General features: G+C 35.4%; 3 protein-coding genes across 3 annotated transcripts in view; all 3 read right to left on the bottom strand.

Annotated features, from left to right (window-relative positions):
• Position 1: 1 nt before the first annotated feature.
• On the bottom strand, positions 2 to 2,344 carry LOC119632261 (the record flags this gene model as incomplete). Its single annotated transcript, XM_038025075.1, has 2 exons — positions 1,904 to 2,344; positions 2 to 504 (listed from the first exon to the last, which is right to left on the bottom strand). Coding segments are annotated over exons 1-2 (702 nt in total), but the record flags the coding sequence as incomplete, so codon positions are not given.
• The window catches only part of LOC119631888 (frizzled), a 193,749-nt gene continuing 183,392 nt past the window's right edge, over positions 2,297 to 12,653 (bottom strand). The window contains exon 5 of the mRNA XM_038024448.1: positions 2,297 to 2,366. Coding sequence (XP_037880376.1) covers positions 2,362 to 2,366 — 5 coding nt within the window. The 3' untranslated portion in view covers positions 2,297 to 2,361. The remainder of the gene's footprint in view (positions 2,367 to 12,653) is intronic.
• On the bottom strand, positions 5,100 to 12,023 carry LOC119631887. Its single transcript, XM_038024444.1, has 2 exons — positions 11,782 to 12,023; positions 5,100 to 7,449 (listed from the first exon to the last, which is right to left on the bottom strand). The coding sequence occupies exons 1-2, from the start codon at positions 11,960 to 11,962 to the stop codon at positions 5,321 to 5,323; spliced, it is 2,310 nt and encodes a 769-aa protein (XP_037880372.1). The 5' UTR covers positions 11,963 to 12,023; the 3' UTR covers positions 5,100 to 5,320.

Genomic DNA, 12,653 nt, shown 5'->3' with positions numbered 1-12,653 from the left:
TCAATCTCTTTTTCGGCGGCGCGCATGCGTAATTTATGGAATTTCGTCTATTACTGTTGTTTATAATTGCGTCGGTTTCTTCCTCTTCAATTTGGACAATAGGCTTTGGAATTGATTGTTGTTGTTGTTGCCTTTCCTGTTGAATAATTTCTTGTTCCATTTCTTGTTGTATCTTGGCCATTTTCTCACTTGATACACTCTTGCTACCTTCATCACGGTCGGGACAATTGTCCTCTTCATCATCTCGCATGGTAGCAGCATAACTGTCAAATGATTCCTCCCCACCTGTTGCATTTTTCAGAATATCAACCTTGTCGTTATGATGAGTTAATCTGTAGTGCCTGGATATAGGTATGCCGGGTGTTATGTGAAGCGATAGAAATTGAAGTTCTTCGTGCAGATAATAAGGCTTAGTACGATTAGCGCTTGCCGGTATTTTATTTACATTTATCGAGCGGGCGTATGATGTGCGTATATTACGCCAACGTTCTTTGCACGACGGTACTAAAAATTAAATTGAGTGAATTTTAATAATTAAGCTAAAAGGATAAATGTTTATTATACCAAACGTCATAACGGAGCATTCATTTACTTAGTACTAGCGAAGCAATTGTTATGAAATATCTGCCCGGTATCTAATAGTCTATTCTAATACAGGGAGGTTATGTTTCGTGTTTTGTTTTATTTATTTATTTATTCATTAAAATAAATTATATTATATTTTTATTGATACATATCAATAAATATATAAACATAAATTTGCTTAGACGTACAATAATGAGGATAATATTTTTGTTATTTCAAAGTTAGTTTTCATACCTGAAGCATAAATTATGAAGCAACAATTACTCAAAGAAAGTAGGCTTACTGGCTTTCTTCATTTTAACGTTAATAATGTCGTAAGGAAGATAAGTAAGAGTGCGCTCTCCTACGCTGGGATAGGCCTCAGTTTATAAGATTGTTAAACATTAATGCTTTGTAAACGATGGAATCGATATTTTTTGTTTGCTCTCTAAACACTTCCTAAAGTTTTGTAATGAGTTCTGCTCTGTGATTAGTCCATGTCTTCCTGTCTCTGCCTAGATCCAAAAGTGTAATAGATCACATCGATCAACATTATTAATTTTTTTTTTCTTTTGATATGCTTGCTCGTGCCTTGCATAGTTTTCCGAGCATAAGTAGGCCTAAATTAATGTCGTTATACCAATCTCGCCTGCGCTTTCTGCTTTTGCCTTACCAGAGATATAAAATTGTCTGCCTTTGGGCTTATACCGCGGCTTCCAAATCTTTCAACCATAATGCAATTATAATTTTAATCCGAAAATGTTCTTCAAATTACAACTGATTATTATTATGAATTGTTTACTTAAATAAATGGAAAATAAACCTACATGCGACAAAAATAAATCTGCTCTGCGGTACTAATCAGGGGCATAAAAAGCAGTCATTTATTCCTACAAAAAATTATAATTGTTCCTTTGTACTGCATAAAGCATCAAATTCTATTCTGGCAACGTTGTGCTCTTTAGTCTATCCTAAGCAGAGAACGTGAGTGCCAGAACATATGTACACAAAAAAATAAAGAAAATGCTCGTTCTCTCTGCTGCACAACTGCGTTGTTGTTTGTTTACGAATAGTTGTTACATCTTTGGTAAACTTTTATACGTGTGTACGTATGCTATGTTTTCTCTTTCTATTTTTCATACGGAGAGAAACCCCCGTTTGCTTCACCATTTTACAACCGAAATGTTGCCCCCTTTCATGTAACAAACAACAAAATGTATACGATTTACGGCAAAGCGTAGTTCAATGTGAGATAATAATGAATTTTGTTTTTTCGATTTTTTCCATTTCTTTCATTTTTATATTTATTGTATATTTATGTATTTACATATATACTTACTTGAATCATTCATTTCTTTAGCGATTTTCACCCAAGCCTGATCGACAACATCTTTTTTCAAATAATGTGGATGTGAACGGTCGTACATGCACGGATATTGTTCCACCAAGCGACATATTTTAGCATTGATTTGATAATTGTCCGGTTTTGAGTCCGCCGACGAAGCCGAAGAAGTCATTTTCTGACTTTTCAATTTCATTCAATGTCGTTAAGAATAGTTTTTCTAATAAATCGATACTTTTGTGTAATTATTGCTGATGTTATTATTAACAACAACCCAGCGCCGAGCAACAGAATATTTTAAGCTCACACAATTCAATGTTCAAGAGGAATGGAAAAAATTGCCAACACACTCGCTCGTTTAACAGCAACTAAAAGACTGATGGAAGAGCGCAAACAACACAACAAACCCCGGTCAAGGCAGCACAAGCAGCAACCCGAAAACACACCACTTACACTTACTCTGAAATGCATGTAATATATGTACGTAGATGTTTGTATGGGATTAACATATATAAATACTTATTTATATACAATACTAACAAAACGATACAATGTGTCGTTCGCTGTCTTTAACAGCAACAACACAACGTTCACAAAACATGTAAAAAGTGTTGGCTATTGTTTTTGTTTGTCTCTCTCTCTATGTGTATAAGCGCGTGTGTGTGTGTGTTTGTGTGTGTGTGTGTGTGTGCGTATATGCACGCGTGTATATGTGCATTGTATTTTTTTAATTCATTTTGAATGTAGCAACCAGGCAAGCAGACGCAACAGCAACAACGAAATTGGTCATCATAATCCGAAAGGTAACAGCAGCTGTACATCAACAATTTTTTTACATGCCCTTGATAGGGTCTCTTCTCTCTCTCTCTTTCTCTAGATCTCTCTCTGAATATTATATTCGGTTGAAGCAAGTAAGTATAACTATTCAAAAGACAGTTAAACGCATCGGCAATGGTAAATAAGCAATGATGGGTGACGCCGCAGATGTTTGCAATGACCTAATATGTTCTTTTCTTTTGTAACATAAACTTTGTAGCATGTGCATGCAAGCAAACAACGACAAGTAAATAATCAACACACTCAAACGACAACTACCACCATCATCGTCATCATATGGTATTAATATGTGTGAAATGGCTTTTATACCGCAAAATAAGTACGTGTACGTCCAATCAAGCAACCACCACCACGACCGCCACTACCTCCAGAGCTGGCACTATTATTATCTGTATAAAAACACATACTCGTAACATACAAAAAATTTGTAAGCAATAAAACACTCTCAGTCAGTAGTCGCGTTAAGTCTTGTATGTGTAATTTTGTACTTGTTATTTTATTGCCTGCTTTCTTGTCCACCTAATGTTGCTGTTGCTGTCGTCTCTTTTTTTATATTGTATTGCTACTCAGTTTGTGTTTATCATACGAGCAGCTGTTACTGCAGACTCATTTAACTAACTGCGTAGGTACTACCTGACTCTCTTTATTTATTTTCCCCTCTTGATTTGTTTAAGCTGGTTAACGTTTGTTAACAAACTATGAAGCTGCAATTATTCGTTATTTACCATTAGTTACTTTAAAATTTATATCTGGCACGTCTGTCAGTTGAGAAAATTTCTTCTCATTTCATTTTGCTTTTCGCCTATTTCTCTACAATTGCGTTTAAATTTAAATTTTAGGTATATTTAACGATATTGTGCATGCTATGTCCAATTTATGTTCGAGCCGCAATCAATGCAACGCAATTTCAGACGCATTCATTACATTATCTGTTCATTAAAAAAGGCAATTTTCGTTTCAGAATTAAATCATAATAAAAAAAAATTCCACAGCAAAAATTTCTTGCAAAAAAAACTTTATTGACAACAAATATCTACGTCGTAAAGATCATAATAATGCATTTTAATATTTAATTGTATCGTGCCATAAAGTGAGAAAAAACTAAAAAAGAGGAAGAGATTGCATATGACTTACACTAAATGTTTCCTTATACACATTGTTTGCTTATTGGACTGATAGTACAGAACAATTATAGTTTCGTTAGGGAGACAAACGTAGGCGAACAGAGAAACACTTGACAATTATCACAGACTCCCTGTATTAGCTTATAAATATGGCTTAGTAAATATGATTTCTAGTTCATTTAAGTGACTCTAAAGTGCTGCCAAATCTTATAAAAGCATAATTTAAAGTATGTCTATCGGAAATAAACAGACAATTTTCTACTGTACATTGCTGCGAAATGCAACACAAACTAATATTAAGGCCTTAAACACATTCACGCATTATTTCGCTTTTGTGTTGATAAGTCTCAAATGGTAAACACGGTGAAGACGCCGCGCTACCATATCATTTTATAAAAAACAGTAAGCAAAAGCATATGGTTTGAGTAAGAAGAATACACCAAGCACAATAAATACGGAAAATGAATATATGACGAATAACTCTAACAAAGTTAATGCAAAGGTACCTTCGCTGAGCAATGAAGTAAAGAATTAAGGCAACATGAGAAGATATTGGGGAAGAGAACTTTTTCAAAATCGTGATGCTAATGGAGTTTTTGCATCAACAAGGTTCATAAAAATTCATTCCGGCCGCCCATCTCAGTTAAATGTGGACTTTTTCTCACACTCATATAAGTATTTCTACACCAAGAATGGTAGTAAATGCATTGCTATGCCTTGTGACTTATTAGGTACTTTGCTCACAGTGACAGCAATCTACTATCCAATCCACGATCCATTTCATTTAAAGTAGGCATTTGAACGGCGCACAAGATCATTTACGAAAAATGCGGAATCATATGCATGCATGTGTAGTATTTCCTAGCAAATGTCGATGGAACAACGTAGGATGTCAATAACATGCCAGACTTTCTTCATTGCATCGGCGCAATGGAAGCAAACGCGTAAGCATTCCAACAGCGTTTTAAGGAATTCGGCACGTGGGGTTTCGATGCTCGTCTTTGAAGGGCAAGGAAAGTTATGCAGAGTACATTGGGCATCCTAACTGCACGTTGGAGAGCCTTAGCAAAGCCGGTCTGTATGAATTCAGAAAACGTCGAATTTAGGACGAAAGGACGGGAATTATTGACAAAATAATATTGTGAAAAGTGAATAGAAAGATGGGGCTGTCCTCTTTCACGGAATACATCATGCCTTCCTCGAATATTTTGCCATGGGAGGCAGACCAATTGCGAGATACTTTAAAAGACTACACGAATAACTTGCCTGAACACAATTTTGCGTATATCTCTTTTCTCAAGTTAAACAATTAATGGCGAACCACGATTATTTTCTACTCACCTCAAGATATTTTGTATTTGTTAACTAAGGCAATGAAAGAATGACAATATTATTTAAACTCTAAGAACGTGGAATTTGTATAGAATTCAAATAAAATTGAAAAAAAAAAAATTTAGTCTATTACTTCTGTTTTGATGATAGTTTTAATTTGTGACGGATCTATAAATGTAGTTTTATTTTCCGATTCGTCTCTTTGGTCTTGTGTTGCCGAGCTTGATTTCACCTCCTTATTTCTCGATGATAGACTATTTGGGTTTGTTTCTGTAATCAAAGCTGGCGTGTCAACGGACGGTGACGCTGTGTTCACATTTCCTTCGCCGTTGGCTATTTTAGCTACTGCCGCCGCATTTGCTGCGGCGAAACGTCGCGTAGTTACCACAGGTTTAATCGGCGGCGTTCTCGAATTGGGTCCGGTTGCTGTAAAATTGTTGCTATTGGGATTGGAAGTATTGGAAGTCCCTGAACCACAAAATGAAAAACGTCGCAGCACTTGTGGTTGCTGTCTTGCCATTATGGCACGACGTTGAGCAGCTGCAACTGTCCCACGGTTAGTAGAGACCGTAAAAGTTTTGTTACGTTCCGGTGGAAACATTGTTCCTACGTGTTCATTCCCGGCGGCGGCAGATTTACCATTGGTTAAAATTATATTCTTAGAATGTATAGTTCCAATAGTAGTATTTGCAACTTTTATTGGCAATGTGCCACTAACTGGAGTGGAAATTGTAGTGTTCATTATACTTTTAGCGGCGTTTGTGATTGCCTGGCTTTTCGAAGGGCCAAAATATATGGTTCCCGCATTGGATGTACCAATTCCTTGTTGATAGTTTGGTGAATTCATTGGACCCTTCGGAAATATTCGGTATATACGTTTTTTTTCACCATCTTGCGTCATCAAGGTACCCCCGGTAGAGCCACTTACCTTCACCACTTTACGTATAATGTGACGCGGTATGCCCAAAATTTCTGTATCCTTCACAAGTTGAGCTGGTGCACTAGTTGTACTAGGAGTTGCCGACAATGGAGACGTTTGCTTTGTTGTATCACTCACTTCTTTTGCTTTTGGCGATACGGCAACAGGATTCACAGTGTCATTACCATTTATTATTTCTGGAGTTTGTTTAGCTGCTTGCACTAAAGCTACTAGCTCACGCATCAAACGCAATTCCTCAGGGGTGGTGGTATGAAAGCGTGGTGCTCCCGCTGGCGGTAATTCGATGATTTCATTAAGATTTGGAAAATTGCTGCTATCATCGAACACCTCCATTAAAGATTTGTAAACCTTGCTTTTAAAATTAAGCTTCTGTCGTGAATTCATAAGATCCATTTGAGTTTTTAGGGTGGACAAAAAGTAATCATCAAACTGAGTTGAATCATTGGCAGTCTGTGTAGCAGTGTCACTGTGTTTTTTAGGTTGATCGCAACCTACACTCTGGTCTCTACTTGATGACGCTTTCAAGTAAGTCCCGATATCCGACTGCTTGGCCTTTGCGTTCTTATTAGTTGGTAACGATTTTTTATTATTTAGATTAACTTTAGCAACTTTGATTTCAAGTTTCCTAAGTGGATGTATTGCAATTGGCTTTTCCTTAGTAACCTCTTCCGGAAGAACGGCATTAAACGTTTTAACACGTTCAACGCCACGACGTGGCCTTTTATCTTCTAACCTCAGCTCTTTGACAATTTCCTCGTTCAGAGGTCGCTTGCAAGCTCTTCTAAAATGATAACGTCGATTCTCCTCTTCGGTGGATGAGGGCGTTGGCTCTTCACTCGTAATAGGAATATTTTCAAATTTCGTTTGACTGTCATTTAAAGCGGAACTGGCTTGTAAGTTCTTACAATTATCTTCAATAGGCTTTATAATAAATGTCTCGACTTTACTCTGACATTTGGTTAAAGGACTACTACTGCTGCTATCTGCAATTAATCCATTCTCTTCATCAACATTTTCCTCGGATGGGCTATTTGTTTCATCTGCGCTAGTTGTATCACTATCAGTAGTAACTTCCGCTACTACTTTATCTTTCGACGTGGTGGTAAGGCCATTGTCGGCCTTTACCAAATTCCCATCGCAATTCTTTGCTTGCACACTGTAGTTACTTTCGCATGATATAGGTATATGCGGTATCAAAAACTCCAAATATTCATATAAATAATGATCCTTGTAATTCGCTTCATTTGGAGATAATTCATTACCGGCGAATGAACGATAAACCTCTTGCCATCGTTGCTTAATGTTGATGTCTGGTATGCAATTAAGGCAAAAGGAAAGAAATTGCAAACATTCCGAGGTTAGAAAATCATAATATATGTTAGTGTCAATGTATAGAATTTGGAAAGGTAGAAATATTCATAATTTTTCCTATATGAATTAAAATAACCTCAATCTTCGGTAGCGTATGTTTGTGTGCGTTGATAACTTTACTCGCCTTATGAACGCGCGTTCTTAGTAAAATTTAGGTCAAACAAACAGAAGAATATAAAACTGAGAAATAAATATATTTGTCTCAGATCAAACTTTCTTATATCTTTCCAATCAGCTTACTTTTATTCTGTCATAAATGTATGCCCCTGCGTATTATAAAGCTTCCCATGTAAAAGAATTACATCATAAAGAAGCCGCCGCCATGACATTATATATTCATGCACGTATGCTTGTTGCACCTAATGAACAAATTAACAATATGTACTACAACCAAGAAGAAGAGAGCGTTAGTCTAGAAGGTTAAGAGAATCTTCAAAGAATAATGAATGAATCTACGGTAAGTATTGCGAAAGGAACTTTGGATAGCCAAAACTGTCAGTCCTAATTCTTCGATGTTTCTGTAATTTTTTAATACGTCGTTCTTGAACTTTGTTTGAGAATTTAACGAAGGCTGTATGCTCTAAATTCCAATTTTGCACTCTGTTTAAACGATACTCAAAAGTTGAGTAATGGGCACACACATTATATACGCACAACGTAATATCGATACACATGTGTCTTTGCTTCTCTGACCCGGTTTCCTTGGTACAGTGAATAAAAAGAGGAAGCTAATCTAGCGATGGCCAGTTAGGGAGCATTAATATGCTAGGATGCTTGTATGAATACGAGTTCTGGTCCGCACAAGCTTACACATTATTTGGAAAAAGTTTAGATACGAAATACCCAAAATCTTGCTTTCAAATATACCGTGGCTACGTGGCTAATAGCCTACTTTTTTATTATATTTTAGGCAATGATTCCTCGTATTTTCGCATTGCTAAAGCTTCACTTCACACCATTTAGTTCTTCTAACTAAAAATCTACCACCGAGATGTTGCAGGTCTGCCGTACGAAGTATAATATTTTTGATGAGTCTCCATTTATGAATTTTCGCAGGTTTGTCAGCGCATCTATGTGTCTATATCTTGTAAGCATAATATCGGCCATAAAAATCAAAATATCGGCTTTAAATTTTATAAAAACATTGAAAGTTCTTGTACACAGATTGGCATTTAAAACGTTTGACGAACATGTTTGCACCACTATATTAACTGACACCGAAGTTGCATTTAGAATTTTTTGCTTGTTACTCATAAACTGTAACATAACAAAGATAGCAAGTAAGAAATTTGATATTCAGTAATTGTCAAATCTTCTTTGCTAACCATCTCTTTCTGACAAATTAAAAGAAAACAAGTCAGAAAATTATGTTCGGCGGGGGCAGAATCTCGCATACCCATCACGATACTGTTCGCAGTCTACTCTCCAAGTTCTTTTATTTGATACCCATATCGATGATGTTATTAAGAAAAAAGTAACTGCGTTATGGTGGTGTATATACCATATCCATTTTAGAATTAACCCGTTTTTAGGCAGATAATACGTCTTCATTTGAGAAATGTACCAAGCAGCTTTAAGCAAAGCGTAAAACCTCAAAAAATAAAATTTAATTTCTTGTAACTTTTTGTGGGCGTGGTCGAATGTTCCCATTTTTGGACGTAGTAAGTAGAGTGCATCGTAAAGTAAACGTGGAAAATTTCAGCCTTCTAACTTTAATAATTTTTGAGGAACGAGCAAAAATCCAAAAAAAAAATTGTTTAATAAAAATGCAGTTGCGTTCAGTTTACGCTCCACTGCGCCCTTCTGCTCCGACCAATTTGGCCCATTGTCAATGCCAACCTGCACACAGAAAATTCCAATGTTTCTAGCAAATTTGAAGTCAATATGTTCATTTTTTCGACCAAGACAGCATCAACAACACACAGACGGACTGACGTGAATAAATAAACTCCGAATTTCACGCTAATCAAGAATACATTATGGAAAAAAAAACAACATGAGTACACCCCCATCTTACATTTGTGGGTATAAAAGTGAATCTAGATGTGCTACAATATTAGATAAGCATGTCAGATACTCCGATTTTTGGTACAGATTGTATTTTATAAGTAGTGAGCAAAATGCCGCTTTTTTTGGTTTCGAGAGCTGAGATAATGCCAGTTTACATTGCACTGTGGGCGTCGCTCTGAACCTATTTAGTCCATTTTCTATACTCCCCTGCACGTCAATTGTTGAGACCGAAGGTATGATTACTGCAGACCGATGCATAGACGGACAGACTTGCCTGAGCAGATTCAGAACTAATCAAGAATATTTTAATTTATAACCCATTGTTGTTGATTAACGAAGCTTTATTTATCTCACGATTCAAGTATTGTACTGTATTTTTTTAATGCACTACGGTCCTGGTTTTAATGACGTTTGAAAACCAATTCGTTACTGTTTTACGTTTTGTACACTTTTGTACTTTTTTTCTCTTCAATTTGAAACACAGCATCAAAAATAGTTTGAAAGCCACTGTTTAACAAACCGTAAAGATGAATGCAAAATAGCCTAAAAGTTGCAACTATGTATAATAGCAAAAGGAGTAAATGTTATTCTGGAATGGCAGCAGTTTTCAGTAAAATGGCGAATTCTTTCTTAGGAATTTAATCAAAAGAATGGTTAAGATATTTTCATTAGCAGAAAGATAAGTTTTGTTATCACAAATTTTTGCAGACTTTGACGCTGTTCGGAATCTCTGCCAAAACTATTATGTACCCTGGTTCCGAGAGATATATGCCTTAAAATAAGTATATTCTTATTACTAACCAAAAAAAGCAATAAACTTTGACTTTATTATACATACGAGTCTTTGCTGTAGTAATTAGGAGTCGAATAACAAGCCTGCGCTTGTATGGAATGAAAGCTACAATACCATTTAAAAAATTTATGGGTAAATCCCAACGTATTTCGAGATAAAGCAAATTTATTTTGGATATGCAAATTGTTGCGCCAGCATCTCACAGTCGATAAGCGAGTGAAAATTAAGTTAAAGTTCGGAAAGTAAAAGAAAAAAATTTTGAGCTTATAAGCCAATTATCTTCACAGCTGTTCAAATATTTTTTGGATACAGTGAAACTGTAATACATGAACGTGCTAACGCTTTTCATTGTACGTACATAAAAATGTAATACCGTTTACAACAATGTAATTATATTTTTATTATACCTACAGGTACGTAATGCTTGTCTCCTCTTTATTATAAGCGCTTGTGTTTGATATGCATCCGCCTGTTACTAGCTACGTTACTGTGCTATATTTTACCATTTACTACGAATCAAGGAAGGGGCGGATAACAAATTGTAGGATCTAAGTTAGTTAATTGAGACAACGAAACGAATAAAAAGGTCTTAAGGATTTAAATTTAAAATTTTTATTAAAACTCAAGCTCTTATCGTAATTATAATCGAAGGACAGATCTATGAACGGAAATGGCCAAGTCGATATCGCAGATCAACAACTTAGTTCGCGAGTCCTTCGCAAACTATCTTTCGTCTTTCGTTACAAATTTAGAAAGTTACAATAAGATATTGGGATTTTGTCTTCAAAATCAAGGGTTGCTGAGGTTATCACGTCTGAAGTATCGGTCGTCCAATACGTAAACTGTGCTTGTCAATTGTCACAATCACTCAAAAATTTTAATGGTTTTTATATTCCGTTACTCTCTAATAAGAAATAGAAAGTTGTGTATTTTCAAGTATAAATGGAACTTTTTTACCCTTCTGACAAGATTGCGTAAAATCAAAAATAAGTTTTCAGTTTTCAGAAAAAACACAAAATTCAAACAGCACCTGCTTATATATTTTTACTAACTTGTATTTGAAATAAGTTCGTCAATAAAACAATTTTATTCTGTGTCTAACTTTCAACCTATTATTATCAATTAATCATTTTGATGCGTTCGCGAACATTTTGGCAGGTCCTCTAACTAAATAATGAAAATGCAAAGCAGTAAATCTATTGACATCGACACCGATGTAATTTTTTTAACTGACAACGAAGACTGAATGCCGAAGCAAAAAATGAATAAATCCTAATTGGGCCAACAGTGACACCGAATGCATTATTAACACGTGCATATGAAACCAACTATGAAAGCTATCTGCAGTAGCAACAACAGTCAAACGCAACCAAGAAACGTACGAAACGATTATGTGCACAATTAAATATACATTAATAATATACGGTTACAAAACTAAGCAGAAAAAGAAAATTGAAAAAATACTTACGAGTATCGGAAAAGCGTCGCGAAATCTTTTGCCAAGCCGCTTCGCAAGTCTTTTTATTTTGATATAATTTTGATTGACGATCGTAAAGACAGGGAAAAAGCTTAAAAACCTGACACAATTTTCTATCATTTTCTAAATCTTTATCTAAACTGTAATATACATCATTTATATTCGTCGACATAACGTAAAATTATTAATTAATTTCAATGTTCCTAAAAGACAATCTACGCACACACACTGATACTAACCCAGCAGCACTTTCTGCTTTGTACATTTTGGTAGGAAATTATTTTACTACATTAAGCTGACATGTGTCATTATGTGAAGTTGCATTTAAGGGAGAATTGTTGCCAACTTTTCGACCAATAATAAAAATACTCATCTGTAAAGTCGGTATTGCCAGATGCAAGTAGCATGCACAAAAACTTCTTTTCCAACCATAGTTGTTTCTTCTTAAAACATAAATTTCAAACTTGTTGCTGCTGTTATTGGTGCAATTTGCTGCATTGTACTATACTTTCGTTATTAATCGCGTAATAGATACTTTCTTTTATGTTCTATTTTGCATTGTTAAAGATTCCGATATATAATTAGAGCGATAGTATACATTTGCATTAATCAAGGTAACTTTAAAAATCATGTGGTTATGATTAAATGCATGGGACTACCACATGGCTTCCGAGGCCGTAATACCCAAAAAAAAGAAAGAGTTTCTTTGGCAATTTTTTTTTGGATGGAAAGAGAAGTAGGGGAATAATATTACTTGTGGCGGGCATTAATTGTATTTAAAAGTACTAGAAAAATAACTTTTCTTTGCAAAATATCGTACGCGTTTCTGTAGAGAATGTTGTTTTCAGGATATAATAAAAAAT

Source organism: Glossina fuscipes, unplaced genomic scaffold (genome assembly GCF_014805625.2).
Source record: "Glossina fuscipes isolate IAEA_lab_2018 unplaced genomic scaffold, Yale_Gfus_2 1, whole genome shotgun sequence".
NCBI classification, from domain to species: Eukaryota; Metazoa; Arthropoda; class Insecta; order Diptera; family Glossinidae; genus Glossina; species Glossina fuscipes.
Note: the sequence above shows the minus strand (reverse complement) of the source record. Positions and strands in the feature narration are given on the sequence as shown.

Bases quoted from the DNA above. Each gene is read 5' to 3' on its own strand.
- LOC119631887 (XM_038024444.1), bottom strand. From the start codon at position 11,962: ATGTCGACGAATATAAATGATGTATATTACAGTTTAGATAAAGATTTA. The intron at 7,450-11,781 runs GTAAGTATTTTT...ATTGCATACCAG, and splicing joins GCGACGCTTTTCCGATACTC to ACATCAACATTAAGCAACGA.